This window comes from Microcebus murinus, chromosome 20 (assembly GCF_040939455.1).
Source record: "Microcebus murinus isolate Inina chromosome 20, M.murinus_Inina_mat1.0, whole genome shotgun sequence".
Taxonomy (NCBI): domain Eukaryota; kingdom Metazoa; phylum Chordata; class Mammalia; order Primates; family Cheirogaleidae; genus Microcebus; species Microcebus murinus.
In genome coordinates, this window is record NC_134123.1 from 33,215,559 (window position 1) to 33,235,687 (window position 20,129).

The following is a 20,129-nucleotide window of genomic DNA, read 5'->3' on the forward strand; positions in this document are numbered from 1 at the left end:
CCTAGCGGATGATCAAACCCGAGGGTGGTCTTGGACACCCCGGAACGGCACTTCCCACCACGCCACTGTGCAGCCCGGGACCACGTCCCAAATCAACTCCTTGCTCCGAACCCTCCGCTCAGGCTCTGCTTCTGGGGGAGCCCAACCAAGAGGGACGGCGACACCCCGGAGAAGCCACCGGAAAGGAATACACACACAAGTGCCCAGGGCAGAGTGGTCCACGGGAAGATGGGGACACCAACAATTTGATGTTCTTTGGAAAAAACAGAACAAAGCAGATGCAGTGTTGCCCTCCCATCCCAGGGACCAGCGTCGCCAGGTCCCACAGCTGGTAGGGATGGAACTGGGACTCTGACGAGGTCCAGGGGACCGCAGAGCCCGGGCCCTGGGCCACCCTGAGCGGCTCAGACCCCCCAAAGGCACGTCACAGCCAGACTGGCCCCAGTGTGCTAAGCCGCTGGAAGCCGAAACCCACCTCTCCACCCGGGTGTGCTCCGTGTCTCCTCCTCCCAATCCAAGAAGCGGGATGTTCGGTACGGAGGATCTTTATTTATAATGCAAAACAGAAATTATAAATCACTTTCTGGACTGTTCCAGTCTCTGTAAAACAACGTGTAGAAAACGGGGCCACTCCTCTCGCAAGAAGTTCTCGTCTGTGTTGACCCTGGGGCCTTGTGTCCGCTGGGGGGACATCTGTCCAGGAGGGAGCCCCTCCCCGGGAGCCCGGCAGCCATCACCACGGCGCCACCTGTTGCCACGCTGGGGTCAGCAGGAGCGACCTCTGTAGGGGGTCGGAGGTCTGGTCCGCTGCGCGGGGCCTGGGAGACAACGTTCTGGAAGCGGGCGGGCCGGATTCCTCGCCGGTCCTGCCGCACCGCTCCTGCAGGGGGCCGGGTTCACCCAGCGTCCGTTCTGTCCACACCTGCCCCAGGCAGCCAGGCACGTCCCCAGACTCCTGGGCAAGGGGCACTGGAGCGGGAGCCGCGTGCAAATCCCCGCCCTGGGACTTCTCAGGCTTCGGGCTCGGTTTCTCCGTCATCCGTGCAGGACCCCGACTCGTCCAGCCAGGCTAGGGAAAGAAAATTGACGCCTGTGGGGTCCCTCCCCAGCCCAGCCGGCCCCTTTCCCTGGGAGCTTCGGGGCTGGGGCTCCCTTGGTGTCTGGCGTCACCGGAGGCTGAGAGGGGACCCCGGTCTGGCTGGGTCTCTCGGGGGTCTGCGGGCACCCCCATCCCAATGCCCAGTCCTCTGAAGTCTCTGGCTGGGGTGCTGCGACAGCACCCACCGGGTCCCGCTGCCCCCTGGCTCAGCCACTTCAGGGAAGAGGAGGGGATCAGAGCACCCACCGTGGTCCCACAGAGGAGGGGGGGCGGGGAGACCTGCTCCAAGTGCCCCAGAGGGTCAGGGGAGACCTGCTCCAAGTCCCCTGGGGGTCGGGGGAGACCTGCTCCAAGTGCCCCGGGGGATGGTGGGGGGAGACCTGCTCCAAGTGCCCGGGGGGGGGGCAGCAGAGACCTGCTCCAAGTGCCCCAGAGGGTCAGGGGAGACCTGCTCCAAGTCCCCAGAGGGTCAGGGGAGACCTGCTCCAAGTGCCCCGAGGGTCAGGGGAGACCTGCTCCAAGTGCCCCGAGGGTCAGGGGAGACCTGCTCCAAGTGCCCCGAGGGTCAGGGGAGACCTGCTCCAAGTGCCCCGGGGGATGGTGGGGGGAGACCTGCTCCAAGTGCCCCGGGGAGGGGGACAGCGGAGACCTGCTCCAAGTCCCCCGGGGGTCGGGGGAGACCTGCTCCAAGTCCCCCAGGGGGCGGGGTCCCTGCAGGCCAGGCAGAGAGCCGGGCTCTCCCCACTCTCTCAACCCAAACAGAGCAGCCCTGGGTGTCGGGTGAGCGTTCCGAGTGCTAACCAGGTCCGGTGACCTATTCTCTTGCTTAACTAACTACCAGTGTCACTGGTGCCAACTACACGGCCACCACCGAGGCACTGCGGCTCGCCCCTGTCTTTGCTCGACTCCCGGAAGCACCATCATCTCCCTGTTACAGACGAGGAAACTGAGGCTGGGGGCTGGTGGGGGTGGGGCGCTGCCTCCTGCACTCACAGTCACACAGAGGCCCAGAGTCGGGGGTTTCTGGCTCCAAGGCCGGGGCGTCCTCTCCCGTGCCTCCCTGCTCCAGGGAAGAGTGGAGGGACAGGTGACAAGGGCACAGTGGAGCGGGGACACCCACGCCGTCCCTGCAGGCAGACCCGCGCCCAGAGCTGCTTCCGATGCAAGGGAGCCTTTGCAGGTCCGGGACCCTCCCTGGGGGTCTCGGGGCCTCTGGCCGGACGGCTCGGCCCGCGGGCCTCCCAGGGCAGCCTCGCCGTCCCCAGGGCTCACAGCGGGCCCCGCGTCACAGAGGACGGAGGGAGGGGACCGCGGCGGCAGAGCCGGACACCTGGGCCTCTGGCCGCCACCCCGAGACACCGCTGGGGACGGGAGGAGGTGACCCTGAGCCCTCGCACCTCTGAAGCAGAGTGAGGACGTTCCCCCAGCTCACAGGGTGGGGTGGGAACTGAACGGCCTTCGTGAAAAGCATTTAGCCTGGCGCCAGGCACCAGGGAAGGGCACGGAGGGACGTGCCCTGCCGCAGCCGGTACCGAGCACGGCCCGACCCGGCGGGGCCCAGTGGCTTCCTCTCGGTCACTGGCTCTGTTGGGCAAGCTGAGACCCACGCTGAGGACATCTAGAACAGTCTACTGAAGCCCCCCTCCCAGACCGCGCCTTCCACGCGCCCCACTCCAGCTCGTCAGCGCCGGGCACCCCCCCACACACACACGGCCCGGCGGGACCCATGTGTCACAAGGGCGGATCGGACGAGTGTCCTCACCCGCCGGGAGGGCGTCCGGCCTGGGTCTGACTCCCTACTCTGCCACGTGGTGCCAGCCGTCCTGCGGCAGGCGTCTCCACCTCTCTGAACCTCAGTGTGTCCATCTATAAATGGGACAGAGCGTGCACCTCACGCAGAGTCACCGTGGGGGACTGGACGAGAAGACCGCCCAACACGCTCAGTACGTCCCACCTGTCACGGTCATCGCCGCCACCGTCACCGTTCCCAGCGGCGGGCCTGGCCTCAGGAGCCCCTGGGCAGTCAGGAAGCGAGCGGAGCTCGCCACGGCTGCTGCTGTGTCTCCCCGAAAATCAGACCTACCCACAAATAAACCCTGGCAGGGTTTCTAAGCATTTGCGCAATAGAAGCCCCACCTCGAAAATAGACCTAGTGACGGGCGTGGCTGCGCAGCGCGTCTGCACCACCCGTGCGTGTCGTCTAGGAGCGGGAAAGAAGGCGAGCAGCCCTTCTCATCCGCCCCGTGAGAGCGCTATGGCTCCACATGAGAGATCGGGGCCGATGGTTCTAGAGGAAATAGAGTCCCAAGACATTCAGGATGGGATTCGGGGTCTGGAGAGTGAGGATGATGTTCCAGAAGAAGACGACTTAAGTATATTTGGATAAATGCAGATGGTTGTCCCGTACTTAAAAACAATAACGCGTCCCCTGAAAATAAGCCCTGGGGTGTCTTCTTGAGGAAAAACAAATGCAAGACGCCGTCTTGTTTTCGGGGGAACACGGCACGCTGCCCGCGGAGGGGCAGCCGGGCGCCGGTTTGGGCCCCTCCCCTCCGCCCGGGGCACGGGCTGCTCCCGAGTCCGTCCTGTCCAGCCGCGGCCAGCAAGATGGAGCACGTCCCCGGGCCGGCGGGGGACGGCCCATCCATCTCGCACCTGGCCGGCCGGGGACGCGAGTGGCGGGCCGGCGCAGCCCCATCCATCACCCGTCCCCGGGGGCTGCCTGCTCATTACCGCTCGCTCGGGCCACCTCCCCCGGGCCTGGTGCCACGGCCGGGGCCCGCGTGGCGAGGACGCAGGCCTGACCTTGGATTCTCGATAAGGCCGGGGGTGGGGGCGGCGGGGACAGAGAAGGGGCCCTCCACCCGCCCCAGACCCGGCCCAGCCCGGCCCGGCCCGGCCACGGAGGCAGGGCGGCCTCACCTGTCTGCCTCAAGTCCCTGGGCAGCATCATGCCCGTGGGGGTCGGGGGCGTGATGATGATGTCGGGCACGTCCAGGTGCTTGCCGCTCAGCACGGGGGCCTCGTCGTGGCTGCCGCTGCCGCTGCTGACACACATTTTTAGGCCTGAGCGGGCAGGCCGTGGGACACACACACACGTACACACACGACAGAGAGACAGGCATCAGTGGCCGCTGGGGGGACCGGCCGCCACGGGCCGCCCCTGCCCCCGCCCCTCCCCGCCACGGCGAGTCCCGGGGACCCTCGGCAGAGCGGCCACGGCCGCCCCCGCTTCGCAGGTGAGGAAACTGAGGCTCAGGGAAGTGAAACGACCGGCCCGCTGCCGTGAACATCTCACAGGACCACAACCGTGAACGTACCTGGGGACACGCTGACCGCGGGCTGGCCGGTCGCCCCTTGGTCTGGCGCTCAGCCGCCGCCGCACCCGGGCCCCGCCTCCCTGCAGCCCCCTTCCCAGCCGCCACCTCCCGCCCCCCAAACCGCTCACAGCTCCCCAAATTCACTGGGCGGTCGCCAGCCTGGGATGCGCTTTCCTCCTCGGCCAAGGTAACGGGCTCCTACTCATCCTTCCGAAACCCAGCACGCCAGGCTCTTCCAGAGGTCCCGACAGATCTGATCACTCTGCCCACCTGTGCTCACGCCACTAGCCCTCGTCTCTGTCCCCCTGTGCCCCGAGCACCCGGAGGGCGGCCGCCACCCCACGCGTCTGGGTCTCCCTCGAGCCCGGGACAGAGGAGTCAGGGGCGCTTCCAATCTTAAGCGAAACAAAAAAGGCTTCCGGCACCGTCATGCTGCGTGTTAAAAGCCCCGTCTCTCTGCGCCCCGCTGCTTCTCTCCCCCGCTCGGTGCCCGGCGGGGATCACGCTGGCTCCTGCAGCAGAGCCCCCGGCCAGCGGGAGGAGCGGAGTGGTGGGGGTCATTTTCCCTGCTGCCCTCAGCCCCACGGTGGCCACCGCCAGGTCACGCTCCTAGGCGATCCCCGGAGGGTCCGTGTGGCGGCTCTAAAACACTCCCACCAGCGTCTAAGCCCGTCTGTGTGGGCGGGCCACCCGACCCGCTTCTAGTGGACAGAACAGGACAGAAGTGACGGTGTGCGACTTCCAAAGTGAGGCCCTAGGCCGGGCGCGGGGGCTCACGCCTGTCATCCTAGCACTGTGGGAGGCCGAGGCGGGCGGATCGCTCGAGGTCAGGAGTTCAAAACCAGCCTGAGCAAGAGCGAGACCCCGTCTCTACTATAAATAGAAAGAAATTAATTGGCCATCTGATATATATAGAAAAAATTAGCCGGGCATGGTGGCGCATGCCTGTAGTCCCAGCTACTGGGGAGGCTGAGGCAGGAGGATCGCTTGAGCCCAGGAGTCTGAGGTTGCTGTGAGCGAGGCTGACGCCACGGCACTCACTCTAGCCCGGGCAATTAAGCAAGACTCTGTCTCAAAAAAAATAAAAATAAATAAATAAACAAACAAAGTGAGGCCCTAAAACACACTGCAGATTCCTCCTCGCTCTCTCGCGGACCCCTAGCCGTGGCGGAAGCCGCCTGCCACGCTCCGAGGATGCTCGAGCCGCCCGTGGAGATGCCACGTGGTGAGGAACTGAGGCCTCCAGACAACAGCTGTCTTGGCCGTGGACCCTCCAGCCCCAGGCCAGCTGCCAGAGGAGACTGCGGCCCGGGCTGCCACCTTGACCGTAACCTCGTGGCTGACCCTGGGCCAGAACCGCCCAGCTGAGCCACCGTTCCTGACCTGCGGAAACCCCCGAAAGAATAAAGATCTGTTGCTGAGGCCACTAAGTGTTGAGTGCTTTGTCCTGTGGCACCAGGTAACCGACGGAGGCAGCAAAGCTCCTCCCCGGACCCTGGGAGGAAGGGACAGCAGGTGCACGGCCGGTGGGCCTCCCACACCTGGCTGTCAGAAATCACAGGGTGCGATTCCCAGGTGGACCCTCGGTCACCTAAGGGGTGACCACCTAAGGTGTTCCTCTGAGGGGCAGCGCGCACCTTGACCGCCAAGGGCAGTTTGCATCCAGCCACAAAAACACGCTCGCCTCCAACAACCCGAGTCCTGCAATTCCGGACAGATTCTTGGTCCCTCTGCGGCGGGACCCAAGGCCGTGCCGGAAAAGCCGAAGGCAGCAGGCACAGTGGCGAGAGCACTGGCTTTGGGCGGGAGGCCGCCAGCTGCCTGACCCTGAGCGGGTCACACCACCTCTCTGGGCCGTTGTGCAGTAAAGAGTGTGACCTTCCACGGGTCACGTGCAATTATGAACCGTGCCGCTATAAACATTCGAGTGCGGGTGTCTATTTTTTTGTAGAGTGTCACCGGATCTTTTGGGTAGACGCCCAGTGCCCATCGATCCATGAGTGGATTAATAAAATGTGGCACATGTATACCACGGAGCACTATCCAGCTCTAAGAAACAACGGTGGTCTAGCACCTCTTGCATTTTCCTGGATAGAGCTGGAACCCATTCTACTAAGTGAAGTCTCCCAAGAATGGAAAAACAAGCGCCACATATACTCACCAGCAAACTGGTATTAACTGAGCAGCACCTAAGTGGACACATAGGAACTACATTAATCGGGTATTGGGCGGGGGGGAGGGGGGAGGGGGGCGGGTATATACACACATAATGAGCGAGACGGGCACCGTCTGGGGGATGGTCACGCCTGAAGCTCAGACTTGTGGGGGGAGGGGGGCAAGGGCATTTTTTGAAACCTTAAAACTTGTACCCCCATAATATGCTGAAATAAAAAAAATAAAAAAAACCAAAAGAACCAAAAAAAAACCTTGCCCCAGAAGAGGTCTGGTCTCTCTGTCCTTGGTTCCCGGGGGGCGCTCTCCAAGCCCTTGGACTATGCTGCCTGACTATGCACGGTCCTTCCCTGCCTGGGGGGCCGGGGTCACGCCGGATGTCCAAACACATGATTCGTGGCGGGGGCTCTGGTGCGCGCCCAGGGAGACTGCAGCCTGCAGCCCGATCCCACAGTGCGTTCGCCTCCTGCGGCTGCCGCAACAAAGCGTCACAAGCCGGGTGGCTTAAACAGCGACAATTCATCGTCCCACAGATCTAGGGGCTAGAGTCCGGGAAGAAGGTGCCAGAGGCTTGGCCCCTCCTGAGGCCGGGAGGGCGAACCTGCTCCAGGCCTTTCCCCAGCTCCTGGCGGTTTGCTGGCAACCATTGGTACCCCCAAGACTGCAGAAACGGCACCCCGATCTCTGCCTCCTATCCCCACGTGGCATCTTCCCCGCCTGCGTGTCTGTGTCCACATTTCTCCTTTATACACGGACCCCAGTCGCACTGGATTAGGGCCCCACCCTACGACCTCATCTTAAGTTTTTTAAAATTCAAACTATTAAGGGGTACAGATGTTTTTGACGCATGGCTTGAGCCAGGGATAGCTATAAAACCTCGTCTTAATTAACCACGTCTGCAAAGACCCTGTTCCCAGTAAGGTCACAGTCTGAGGCACTGGGGCCCAGGAATTTGACACGTGCACCTCCCCTCTGTGGGACTACAAGCCCCCCCACCCCCCTGGGAGCACCACCCAGGCCTCTCAGAACCGGATTTAAAGCGGTGATATCTAGGCCTTCCTTAAAGAACAGAAGGTGGCCGGGCGCGGTGGCTCACGCCTGTCATCCCAGCACTCTGGGAGGCCGAGGTGGGAGGATCACTCAAGGTCAGGAGCGAGATCGAGACCCCCATCTCTACTAAAAATAGAAAAAATTATCTGGATAGCTAAAAATATATAGAAAAAATTAGCCGGGCATGGTGGCGCATGCCTGGAGTCCCAGCAATTCCAGAGGCTGAGGCAGGAGGATCGCTTGAGCCCAGGAGTTTGAGGTTGCTGTGAGCTAGGCTGACGCCACGGAACTCTAGCTGGGTGAAAGAGTGAGACTCTGTCTCAAAAAAATAAAATAAAGAACAGAACGTTTCTGCTGCAATCTCATGCTGCAGCCCACCATGAGGAACAGACCACAGGAAGCCGCGTGGGGAGGGCCCTCCTGCTGCCACTTGTAAAGGGACCCACGTGGGCGGGGGCCCGCCGAGCACCCCCCCTACTCCTCACTGCCAGCCTGTGTCAGCGTTGTCAGGCCCGCCTCCCAGAGGTGGAAACTGAGGACCCGAGAGAGTAACAACTGGCACAGGACTGAACAGCTGGTGGGTGGCAGATCCAGGACCCGAACCCACGCCCGGGTCTGGCAGCCTTCAAGAGCCAGCACCTCCCGCAACCAAACTCCCGCATGACAGAGCCGGCAGTTTTTCTGAAAGGGGCCAGACAGCGAATACTTTCAACTTTGTGGGTCCGTCCCAGCCACATGCGCGGCTTTGCTCCTGAGGCATGAAGGCGGCCACAGGCGATATGGAGATGAGTGGCCGTGGCTTTGTCCCAATAAAGCTTTATTTATGAAAACAAGCAGCGGGCAGGCTTGGGCCTAGGGGCTGTGGTTTGCAGAGCAGTCCCTGCTCTGTACCACCCGGGAAGGGCAGGCAGTTTGGATGCGGGACATGCCTGGTGTCCTAGCTGGCAGTAACAGAACCTCAAGAGCCCGAGGCTTGTCAATCCCCGAAACAAACCCAAATCCGAACCCCTGGCTGCAGGTGGGTAGTGGCGGCCCCTCCCATGCGCGATGAATGGACTCACAGGAAGCGCTGGGCCCCCAGCCGGCCCAGGGCTCTGTCCCCGCTCACGGTCTCTATTATCCTCCATACAGAGCAGCTAGCTCCCCGGGGCCCTGCAACAAAGGGCTGGGACAGTCCGTCCCAGGGAGGAGCCTCCCCGCTCAGTCTCCAAAGCCCCTTCCTCAGGGAATAGTCCAAGATTCTAAAATAAAACCTCGGGCATTTGCATTTTAGCCTAGTCTGGGGCTTGAGGACAAAGCCCACAATCTCAGTCTGAAAGCCTCAGGTCCTCTGTGAGCCCTGGAGAGAGGCTGCAGGCAGGGACGGGGAGGGAGAGGAGGGGAGGAGGGAGGAGGGGGAGGAGGGAAGAAGGAGGGGAGGGAGGAGGGGAGGAGGGAAGAAGAGGGGAGGGAGGAGGGGAGGAGGGAGGAAGGAGGGGGGAGGAGGGGAGGAGGGAAGAAGAGGGGAGGGAGGAGGGGGAGGAGGGAAGAAGAGGGGAGGGAGGAAGGGAGGAGGGAAGAAGAGGGGAGGGAGGAGGGGGAGGAGGGAAAAAGAGGGGAGGGAGGAGGGAAGAAGAGGGGAGGGAGGAGAGGAGGAGGGAAGAAGAGGGGAGGGAGGAGGGGGAGGAGGGAAGAAGAGGAGAGGGAGGAGGGAAGAAGAGGGGAGGAAGGAGAGGAGGAGGGAAGAAGAGGGGAGGGAGGAGGGGGAGCAGGGAAGAAGAGGGGGAGGAGGGAAGAAGAGGGGAGGGAGGAGGGGAGGAGGGAAGAAGAGGGGAGGGAGGAGGGGGATGAGGGAAGAAGGAGGGGAGGGAGGAGGGGAAGAGGGAAGGAGGAGAGGGAGGAGGGGGAGGAGGGAAGGAGGGGGGAAGGAAAGGTAGGAGGGAAGGAGAGGGGGAGGGAAAGGTAGAAGAAGGGGAGGAGGGAAGGAGAAGAGGGGGAGGGAGGAGGAAAGAAGGAGGGGAGGGAGGAGGGAGGAGGGGGAGTTGGGAAGGAGAGGGAGAGGGAAAGGGAGGAGGGGAGGGGAAGGAGGGAGGGGGATGGGGAGGGAGGACCCCAGCCCCTCTCAGATCCCAGGGCTGCCAGGCCTCAGGGGCAGAGATGGCTGGGCGGGAGGGAAAACCTCTCAGGAGGATAAAGCCGACTTTGGGGATTAAAAAACAAATGCCAGCCCTGCCCCAGACAAGGAGCTCATTTGTGCTAAGGCCAGAACGGTTATTTGTTAATTACGTGCCCGCCTCGGGCTATTAAAAGCCTATTTCCTGAGGGGAAAGGCTTGTCTGGGATTCCAGGGGGCTGGGCCCCAGGGAGGGATGGGGCAGGGAACGGGGCCCAGGGCCCAGGGACCTAGGCAGGGATGGGGGGGGGCAGCACACCCTGGTGCTGCGGGCCGCCAGGCCTGGACCTGAGTCACCGCTATGGGAGGGGCACCAGGATCTCAGGAAACTCCCAGGTGACTCTGACAGCCAGGCCTGGGAACCCCGGGGTGAGGGCGGCGTGGGAACAGCGGCTTTACCCTCTGAGCCTCAGTTTCCCCGGCTGTAAAAATGTACGGACACCAACCTTGTAGGAACGAAACGCCAGGGGTAGGAAGTGACCCACGAGGAGCCAGTGGGCCGGGGACCCGAGCTGGGGGGGAACAGACACCACCCCCCCATTCCTAAGCATCCTGGGCCAGGCTCTGAGCTGAGCCCTGCTCTCGCCCCTGCACGCACCCTCACGCCAGCCCGCAGGGAGAACACGGGGATCACACCCATTCTACAGATGAGCAAACCAAGGCTTGGAGAAGGGAGGTGACGCGCTCAGGCATGGAGCCCGACCGCCCCTCGCCCCTGCGGGCATCAGCCCCTACGTCTCGCCTTCCAAAAGCCCTGAGCTGGGTGAGCCCATGCCCACATCCAGGCTCTGCCCAGGACGCCCAGGTGCCCCGGCACGGGATGCCATTCCCTGCGCCAGCTGTCCCTGGCCCCCACACCACCCAGAGGCCTCGGCCGCAGCCCGGAGCAAGGACTCTGCAGGCATCACGGCTCAAGGGCGCCCTCTCGTGGTTCTTTTTAAAAACAGCGCCCCTGAGGCCAGGCGCGGTGGCTCATGTCATAGGTAATCCCAGCACTCTGACTTTGGGAGGCCGGGGCAGGAGGATCGCTCCAGGCCAGGGGTTGGACACCAGCCTGGGCAACCTAGTGAGACCTCGACTCTACACAAAAAAAATTTTTTTTTAATTTATCCAGGTGCGGTGGCAAGGTGCAGAGCAAGACCCTATGTCTAAAAAGTAAAAATAAAAAAGTAAATACAAATTAAGATTTAAAAAAAACCCTGGTGTCCACTGGGAGGCCCCACCTGAGACCACGTCCCTCTGCCCCAAGGCACCGTCACGCACACAGCAGGCGCCTGGAGGGACACCTGGGCGGTGGCTCCGCCTCTCTGAGCCTCTGCTCCCTCACCCACAGAACGGGGGAGATCACAGTGCCGGGTGCGAGGGGGACGGAGGCTAACACCACGCTTGGGTCCTCACGCCGTCCGAGGCAGGTGCGACGGTCACATGCATGTTGCAGATGAAAAACCCCAGAGCTGGCCCTGCAGTGCACGCTTCACACACACAAGCTGTCGCTAACACCATGAGATTTTTCTGGTTTTCTTTTTTTTTTAGACAGAGTCTCACTCTGTTGCCCGGGCTAGAGTGCCGTGGCGTCAGCCTCGCTCACAGCAACCTCCGACTCCTGGGCTCAAGGGATCCTCCTGCCTCGGCCTTCCAGTTAGCTGGGACTACAGGCATGCGCCACCACGCCCGGCTAATTATTACTATTTTTAGTAGAGACGGGGTCTCACTCTTGTTCAGGCTGGTCTCAAACTCCTGACCTCAAGCAAGCCTCACGTCTCAGCCTCCCAGAGTGCTGGGATTACAGGCGTGAGCCACCACACCCGGCCTGCACCATGAGATTTTATTTTGTTTTATTTTATTTTTGAGACAGAGTCTCGCTTTGTTGCCCAGGCTAGAGTGAGTGCCCTGGCATTAGCCCAGCTCACAGCAACCTCAAACTCCTGGGTTCAAGCGATCCTCCTGCCTCAGCCTCCTGAGTAGCTGGGACTACAGGCATGCGCCGCCATGCCCGGCTAATTTTTTATATATATATTAGTTGGCCAATTAAATTTTTTCTATTTATAGTAGAGATGGGGTCTCGCCCTTGCTCGGGCTGTTTTCAAACTCCTGACTTCAAGCAATCCTCCGGCCTTGGCCTCCCAGAGTGCTAGGATTACAGGCGTGAGCCACCGTGCCTGGCCCACACCATGAGATTTTTTTTGTTGTTGTTTCTTGAGACAGAGTCTTGCTTTGTTGCCCAGGCTAGAGTGAGTGCCGTGGCGTCAGCCTAGCTCACAGCTACCTCAAGCTCCTGGGCTCAGGCGATCCTCCTGCCTCAGCCTCCCGAGTAGCTGGGACTACAGGCATGCGCCACCAGGCCCAGCTAATTTTTTCTTTATATATTAGTTGGCCAATTAATTTCTTTCTATTTATAGTACAGACGGGGTCTTGCTCTTGCTCAGAGCTGGTTTGGAACTCCTGACCTCGAGCAATCCTCCCGCCTCAGCCTCCCCGAGTGCTGGGATTACAGGCGTGAGCCACCGCGCCCGGCCCGCACCATGAGGTTTTAATCTTAGCGCTGACTCATCCATTCCGCCAACCCTGAGCACCTAACTGAGCGACGCAGCTGCTGTTACGAGTCGCCCAGAGCACAAGCGGGGGGCCCTGTATGCCCCTTGCGGTTGCGAAGCTGGAGTGGCCGCTAAGCAAAATGTTCCTGGTTCCAACCCAACACTCGGGGACACTTCTCTCTGCAGCGTCGGAAGGGCCAGGGGCTGAGAAGGAGGGAACCTGAGTGTGGCCCTCCGTGCTGCTGCCTGCCGTGGCTTCGCCTCTCTCAGGCCTTCTCACCTGCAGGGTCAGACGACCTCACCCTCCTCTGCAGCCCCGAGCCTGGGCAGGGCAGGTGCTCAGTCGACAGGCACTTACTGTGCACCTGCTATGTGCCACGCACCGCTCCGGGTGAGCTATGAGTAACATCCTCTGCCTACCGCTACATGTGGCTTTCTCCAGCTCCCTGGCTGCCATGGGGCCCCAGAGGTTTCAAGGTCAGGTGGAGAAAAACAGGGACGGTCCCCAGGGATTCAAGCCATCACTGGGAGGGGCCCACGAGGCTGAGCGTCCAGGACAGTGCTCCCGGGAGGCTGGGCTGCGTGAGCACCCCAGGGGAGCTCCTCAGCAGGTCCTCCCTCCCGGGGAGGCAGAACCCCATCTCCCAGACAGGCTCACTGAGGCTCAGAGGAGTCAGGGACCTTGCTCTCGGGTCGCACAGGATTTGTGCCTTCCAGCTCCTAGAGGCTGGGCCGGGTAAAGGAGGGACCAGGGGGGGCGGTGAGCCCGACCCCGGGAGGGAGAAGCAGGACTTAGGGGAGCTGCGGGGGTTGGAAGAGGCTTCCCAGAGAGGCGGGAGGGATGGAGGACAGGGCGCGGGGGGCAGCCTTGGCAGGTGCAAAGGCCCTGGGGCAGGAACAAGGGGGCCGAGCGGTGCCGGCGCTAATCCCTCAGCCATGACCAGGCATCCAGATTGAGTGCAGGTCTTTCAGAACACAAACTGACAAATGTCTCAGCGGGCTCCAGATGCATTTAGTCTTTTTTTTTTTTTTTTAATTCCAATTACGGGGAAAGCCGAGTGTTATTACGGATGAGGCCGGGGCAGCTCTGGCGGTTTTACCTTTTCAAGGCAGCCAGGGGCCCAATAGAGACGGCAGTGGACGTTTTAAATCTCTTTTTAATTAAGGAAAAAGCCCCGGCTTGCGTCACGGATGAGCCGCTGGAGGGAGAGTCTGAGAGGACGCCCCGGCCCCGCAAGGTGGGGCGAAGGTGCCCAGCCCCGCTCTGCCCGCCGGGCTGCCGGTCCTCCCTCCCTCCTCCCGGCCAGCCCTCCCCAGGCCCAGAACAGGGCCCTTCTCACCGCGGCTCCAGCCCCCTCTGGGGAGGCCACCAGGGCATGGGTGCAGCCCCCAAGGAAGGGAAGGAACCCTTCCTTCCCTTCGGGCTGGGAAGGCTGGGTCCAGCCCTGGTCCCATTGCCTCTTGGCAGTGGCCCCTCCCCGACCCTCAGTCTACACATCCCTAAAATGGACACAAGGGCAGGCGCCCTGCAGAGGATGGCTGTGAAAGCAGAAGTCCAGGAAAGCAAGCAAAGGCCGGGCGCCGTGGCTCACGCCTGTAATCCCAGCACTCTAGGAAGCCGAAGCGGGAGGATTGCTTGAGCTCAGGAGTTCGAGACCAGCCTGAGCAAGAGCGAGACCCCGTCACTACTAAAAATAGAAAGAAATTAGCCAAACAACTAAAAACAGAAAAATACTAGCCGGGCATGGTGGGGCGTGCCTGTAGTCCCAGCTACTCGGGAGGCTGAGGCAGGAGGATCGCTTGAGCCCAGGAGTTGGAGGTTGCTGTGAGCGAGGCTGACACCACGGCACTCACTCTAGCCCGGCCCGTGGAGATGCCGGATGTGTGCGGCGAGGCCCGGCTGCCCACTGCCCAGGCGTGGCCGGGTCCTGCTCCGCAGCGGGGGCTGACCTGGGCACTGAGGCGCCCCCTGTCCCCGGTCTGCCAGATAAAGAATAGGGCCATGCGGTCTCATCTGAACCTCAGTTAAACCAATAGGTTTTAGTGTCAGTATGCCCCATGCAACATTTGGGACATACTTGCGCTAGACAACATTCCCTGTTTATCTGCAGTTCGGATATAACCGGGCATCCTGCTGTATGTCTATTTTCTGCTAAATCTGGCAACTCTACTCGTGGTGGGGGGTGCGCAGGCCGGTCACCCACGTTTTTTTTTTTTTTCTTTTTGAGACAGAGTCTCACTCCATTGCCCAGGTTAGAGTGAGTGCCGCGGCGTCAGCCTAGCTCACAGCAACCTCAGACTCCTGGGCTCAAGCGATCCTCCTGCCTCAGCCTCCCCAGTAGCTGGGACTACAGGCATGCGCCACCATGCCCGGATAATTTTTTCTATATATATTAGTTGGCCAATTAATTTCTTTCTATTTATAGTAGAGACGGGGTCTCGCTCTTGCTCAGGCTGGTTTTGAACTCCTGACCTCGAGCCATCCGCCTGCCTTGGCCTCCCAGAGTGCTAGGATTACAGGCGTGAGCCACCGCGCCCAGTCTTTTTTTCCTTCCTGAGACAGAGTCTCACTCTGTTGCCCAGGCTAGAGTGAGTGCCGTGGCGTCATCGTAGCTCACAGTAACCTCAGACTCCTGGGCTCAAGCGATCCTCCTGCCTCAGCCTCCCGAGTAGCTGGGACTACAGGCATGCGCCACCATGCCTGGTTAATGTTTTCTATATGTTTTTAGTTGTCCAAGTAATTTCTTTCTATTTTTAGTAGAGACGGGGTCTCGCTCTTGCTCAGGCTGGTCTCGATCTCCTGACCTCGAGCGATCCTCCCGCCTAGGATATATTACAGGCTAGGATCCGTGCTAGGATTACAGGCGTGAGCCACCGTGCCGGCCTGGACGCCATCTTCACACAGCTTGTCTCAGGAAATTCCTGAAACCTGACACAGGAGACGGCCCCGTTCATCATTCCGCTTTACAGATTGGGAAACCGAGGCTCGGGAACGTGAAGTGAGTCAGGGTCGGCACCAGGGTGTGAACTTGGGTCTCTGACCCTGGTAGTGATCTCTGGACTCCCCCAGAGGATTTGTTGATGCTCCCGAGTTCCGGACGCAGCTGGTCTGGGCGCGTCCCGGGGCTCCGGCGGTCTGACTAGTTCCCGGGGACGGACACTCACGCTGCTGGTCCATGGACCCCACGGCAACCCACGTGGCTGGACCGCGCCCACGGTCGCCTGGGAGCTTAGAGCTTACAGACCACGGAGACTGGAGACCGCTCAGCCCGGCCCCTCCTCACGGTTGTGCGGCCTGGAGCCAGTGCTCGCTCCCCTGTGCCTCAGTTTCCCCGTCTGTGAAGTTACCTATGTCGACCAGCTGGGTGTTGGGGGGAGAGTGCCCAGAGCCTCGAGGTACCAGTGCCTGCCTTCACAGGACGTGGGACATCCCACGGGACACAGCTGCCGTGGCCAGGACCCTGAGCCCCGGGGGAGGGCCCCACGCCGGTGCGCCCAGGCTCCTTGGGACGTGGAAACACACGGGTCCTGGCTCACCTGAGCGCCTCCCTCCTTGTCACCCTCTCCCTATCTCCCCCCGAGGGCTGTGCTGAACACACACCGGCGGGCGCAGAGGTGAAGTGACCTGCAGGGGGTTGAATAGCGTCCCCCCAAAGTCACATCAACCCAGAACCTCAGAATGTGACCTTATTTAGAAATACTGTGTTTCCCCGAAAACAAGACAGGGTCTTATATTTATTTTTCCTCAAGAAGACTCCCTGGGGCTTATTTTCAGGGGATATGTCATTTTCCCCTCAAAGCCTCAGCGTGCAGCACGCACAGGATGGCCGGGACCTGACAGGAGGAGCCGACCTTGGTGGGGCTGCCCGCACCTTTCCGGTCACCTCTGGGGTAGCAACTGTCATGACGGGGCAGATGAGAAGGGCTGCTCGTCTTCTTTCCCGCTCCGCGACGACACGCACGGGTTGTGCAGACGCGCTGCGCAGCCACACCCGTCACTAGGTCTATTTTCGGGGTGGGGCTTCTATTGCACAAATGCTTAGAAACCCTGCTAGGGCTTATTTTATGAGTACGGCTTATTTTCGGGGAAACACGGTAAGCTATTTTCAGATGCAATGAATTAAGGATCTCATGATGAGCCCACCCTGGATTTAGGGGGCTCTGAGTCCAGTGACCTGTGTCCTTACAGGAAGAGGAGAGGGAGAATTGGGCCCAGGGCAAAGCAGAGACGGGGCCACAGGGAGGCAGAGGCTGGAAGAGGCAGGAAGGTCCTCCCTCGAGCCCGAGGAGGGCGTGTGGCCCTGCCAACACCTTGCTGTCAGAGCCCGGGCCACCAGAACTGTGGGAGAACAAATTCCTGTTGTTTGAAGCCCCCCAGTTTGTGGTCCTTGGTCACAGCAGCCCAGGGCGCTGACACATGGAGACAGACCCCACCCCAGCCAGCCACACTGCTTTCTGTCAACACAAGGCCACCCGGCAGGGAAGGGTCCCTGGGTCCTCCTGGGCAGTGACATCGTTTCAGAGCCTGCGGGGGGAGCTTGAGGGACAGAGGGGGTGACTGGAGCTAAGGCCAGACAGAGCAGAGCGGGGGACTGAAGCCAACAGAGACCGTCACATCCACTGGGACCCTCGCACCCCCTGCCTGGGCGGGTCTCACCCCGTGTCTCCCCTCGTCCCACCTCCCCGGGAACGAGAACAGGTCGCGGAGCTGCCTCCCTGTGGCACGGCACTGGCAAGAGCTGATGTCCAGATTCCAGTGGCCAGGGCCACTTTCCCTCCTGGGGCCTCAGTTTCCCCATCTGTGAAATGTTAAGCTTGGCAGGATTGAGTGCAAAGGTGGCTTCTAGCTCAGAAGGCCCGCTGATTCCAGAACAGATCGCCAGGACTGAAGGAGGGTCGCCCCAGACCACCAAACTGAACCCCCAGACCACCGAACCGAACCCCCCAGATCAGCCAGCTGAACCCCACATGCTGATATGATATTTAAAATTCAATGGATTATATAAAACATTAATTCCACCTGTTTCTTTTTTTTTTTTTGAGACAAGAATCTCACTTTGTTGCCCAGGCTAGAGTGAGTGCCGTGGCGTCAGCCCAGCTCACAGCAACCTCAGACTCCTGGGCTCAGGCGATCCTCCTGCCTCAGCCTCCCAAGTAGCTGGGACTACAGGCACGCACCACCATGCCCGGCTGATTTTTTCTATATATATTAGTGGGCCAATTAATTTCTTTCTATTTATAGTAGAGACGGGGTCTCGCTCAGGCTGGTTTCAAACTCCTGACCTTGAGCAATCCTCCCGCCTCGGCCTCCCAGAGTGCTGGGATGACAGGCGTGAGCCACCACGCCCAGCCTCCACCTATTTCTTTTTACTTTGTTCACAGGACTGTTGGAAATGTTAGGGTTCCGGGCGTGCCCACATTTTATTTCCATGGAATGGGGCGGTTCTAGACAGCGGGCCCCGGGGCGCAGTCCTGCCTGTGTGATTCCTGCTCCCCAGAACCCGGCGTTCAAATAAACCCCTTGTGGGCAGGATGAAGGCTGCCTCAGTTTACACTGGAGGCCACTGGGGTCCAGAGAGGCAAGGCCACTCGACCCAAGGCAGGGACCACTTCACAGTCTGCGGGGCTCGGCGGAAAACGCACACGTGGGGCCCCATGTTCAGACGTGTCGGGTGCAATGCGCCGAGCCAGGGCTCTGCGCGGCTGTGGAGGCCACACGCCCACCTGCTGCAAGGCCCCGTGGCTCACCAGGGGCGGAGCTGGGATTTGAATCCAGGGAGCTGGCCCAGAGCTGGGGACTGGGAGGGTCGGCGGGGAACAGCCGGGCAGTTCTCGGCCCCTGGGCCGGGCTTCCGGTCTGGAGCAGAGGGGGACAGGGCCTGGGGCCTGGCTGTGTCCCCGCGCCTGGCGCCCGGGGCCGCTGGTGGCGTCCGGGCTGCAGGGGCTGAGCTCCCCACACCCGAGTCTAGCAGGGTGAACGGCGGCGGGCGGCGCCCGGGAGTGAGTCGGACCTACTGGGAAACGGGGTTTTTGCAGCGCGCCTGGGTTAAGGGTCTGGAGACGAGACTGTCCTGGGCCAGTGTGGGCCGGACACCGAGTGACAGGCGTCCCCCAGGAAAGGAGGGGAGCAGACACGAGAGGAGACGCCACGTGGCCACGCAGACTGCAGCGACGCAGCCACAAGCCACGGGGCGCAGGAGGGACCTGGCCTCAGACTGCCGGCACCTGGCCTGGGACTGCCGGCCCCACAACTGGGAGGAAAGTAAATTCCTGCTGCTTGGAGCCACCCTAGTGGGGGACCTTCGACCCAGCAGCCCGGGGACACCCACATGTCATCGCAGTATGGGGTTCTTGGCTCCTCCCAACGCCGAATTGGGATGTTTCCCTCTCAAGGGGTCACACCACCTCTGGCCCCAGCGCACTGAGTTCGAATCCTGCCGGGGCCCCGTGTGTGGCGCTGGGCAAACTGCCCTGGCTTTCTGTGCCTCAGTTTCCGCATCTGGAAAACTGGGGGATCCTGAGAGCACCTGTGCCAGGGACTGTCGTGAGGAGGGGGGGGTCCATACACCTAGAACAGGGCCTCGCCCAGACTAAGCCCCCCAGAAGAGTTCACCGCTCACCCTATTTTGCCCAGGCATTCCGATGTGTGGAATTTATCCCAAAGAAATAATTTTTCTTTTTCTTTTTTTTTGAGACAGAGTCTCACTCTGTTGCCCGGGCTAGAGTGCCGTGGCGTCAGCCTCGCTCACAGCAACCTCAGACTCCTGGGCTCAAGCGATCCTCCTGCCTCAGCCTCCCAGTAGCTGGGACTACAGGCATGCGCCACCATGCCCGGCTCATTTTTTCTCTATATATTAGTTGGCCAATTAATTTCTTTCTATTTTTTTAGTAGAGACGGGGTCTCGCTCTTGCTCAGGCTGGTCTCTAGCACCTGACCTTGAGCGATCCTCCTGCCTCGGCCTCCTCCCAGAGTGCTAGGATGACAGGCGTGAGCCACCGCGCCCGGCCAAAGAAATAATTTTTTAAAAAGTCAGAAAGCAAAGATGTTCAATGTGGTTTTATCCACAGTATGGTTTGGAAACGACCCCAAAACGAAGCCCGACACGGTCATCCGAGAGTCGCGGCAAGGACCTGCCTGGAGAAGCACACGCCGGCGCCCAAGCGCCCGCCCCGGGACGGGACGGGAGGCAGCCTTCGGGACTGCGCCGGGCCACCGCCGCGGGAGCCGCGAGCTGCGCAGGGGCTTCGGGGGCAGGCAGGACTGCCCCGCGTCCTCCCTCGGGACTCATCCCTGATGGGAACACACGGACCAGGAGGGCCTGGGGGCTCCGGGCTGGTGGGCCCGGGTCTGCCTTGGTTCAGAGCAGGGCGAAGGGTTCTGGCCCCGCACCCCACGCCCTGCGTCACCCCCAGGCCTGTGTGGCCTCGTCACCTCCACAGACCACACCTGGGAGGGGGGCGGGGGAAGGCAGGGCTCGGTGGCAGGGCAGCGAGCAATGGAAAATGCATCAGCACGCGGAGCAATGGAAAATGCATCAGCATGCGGAGCAATGGAAAATGCATCAGCATGCGGAGCAATGGAAAATGCATCAGCACGCGGAGCAATTGAAAATGCATCAGCACGCCGCCCTCCCCGGCACCCCGCCCAGCACCCTAGCACTTAGCGATCCCAGGCCGGAAGGCGGGCCTTTTAAAGCGGCCCCAAGAGCCCTCAGCCTGGGGCTTGCACTTCTGCTGGCTGGGAGCGGGATTCCATCCCCAGCGCCGTCAGCGCCTGAGCACTCTCCATGCTCCCTCGGGAT

General features: G+C 61.2%; 1 protein-coding gene across 1 annotated transcript in view; it reads right to left on the reverse strand.

Annotated features, from left to right (window-relative positions):
- Positions 1–529: 529 nt before the first annotated feature.
- The window catches only part of C20H16orf74 (chromosome 20 C16orf74 homolog), a 31,495-nt gene continuing 11,895 nt past the window's right edge, over positions 530–20,129 (reverse strand). Inside the window, exons 3-4 of the mRNA XM_075995840.1 lie at positions 4,022–4,165; positions 530–1,069 (exon numbers count right to left, since the gene is read on the reverse strand). Coding sequence (XP_075851955.1) covers positions 1,011–1,069; positions 4,022–4,165 — 203 coding nt within the window. The 3' untranslated portion in view covers positions 530–1,010. The remainder of the gene's footprint in view (positions 1,070–4,021; positions 4,166–20,129) is intronic.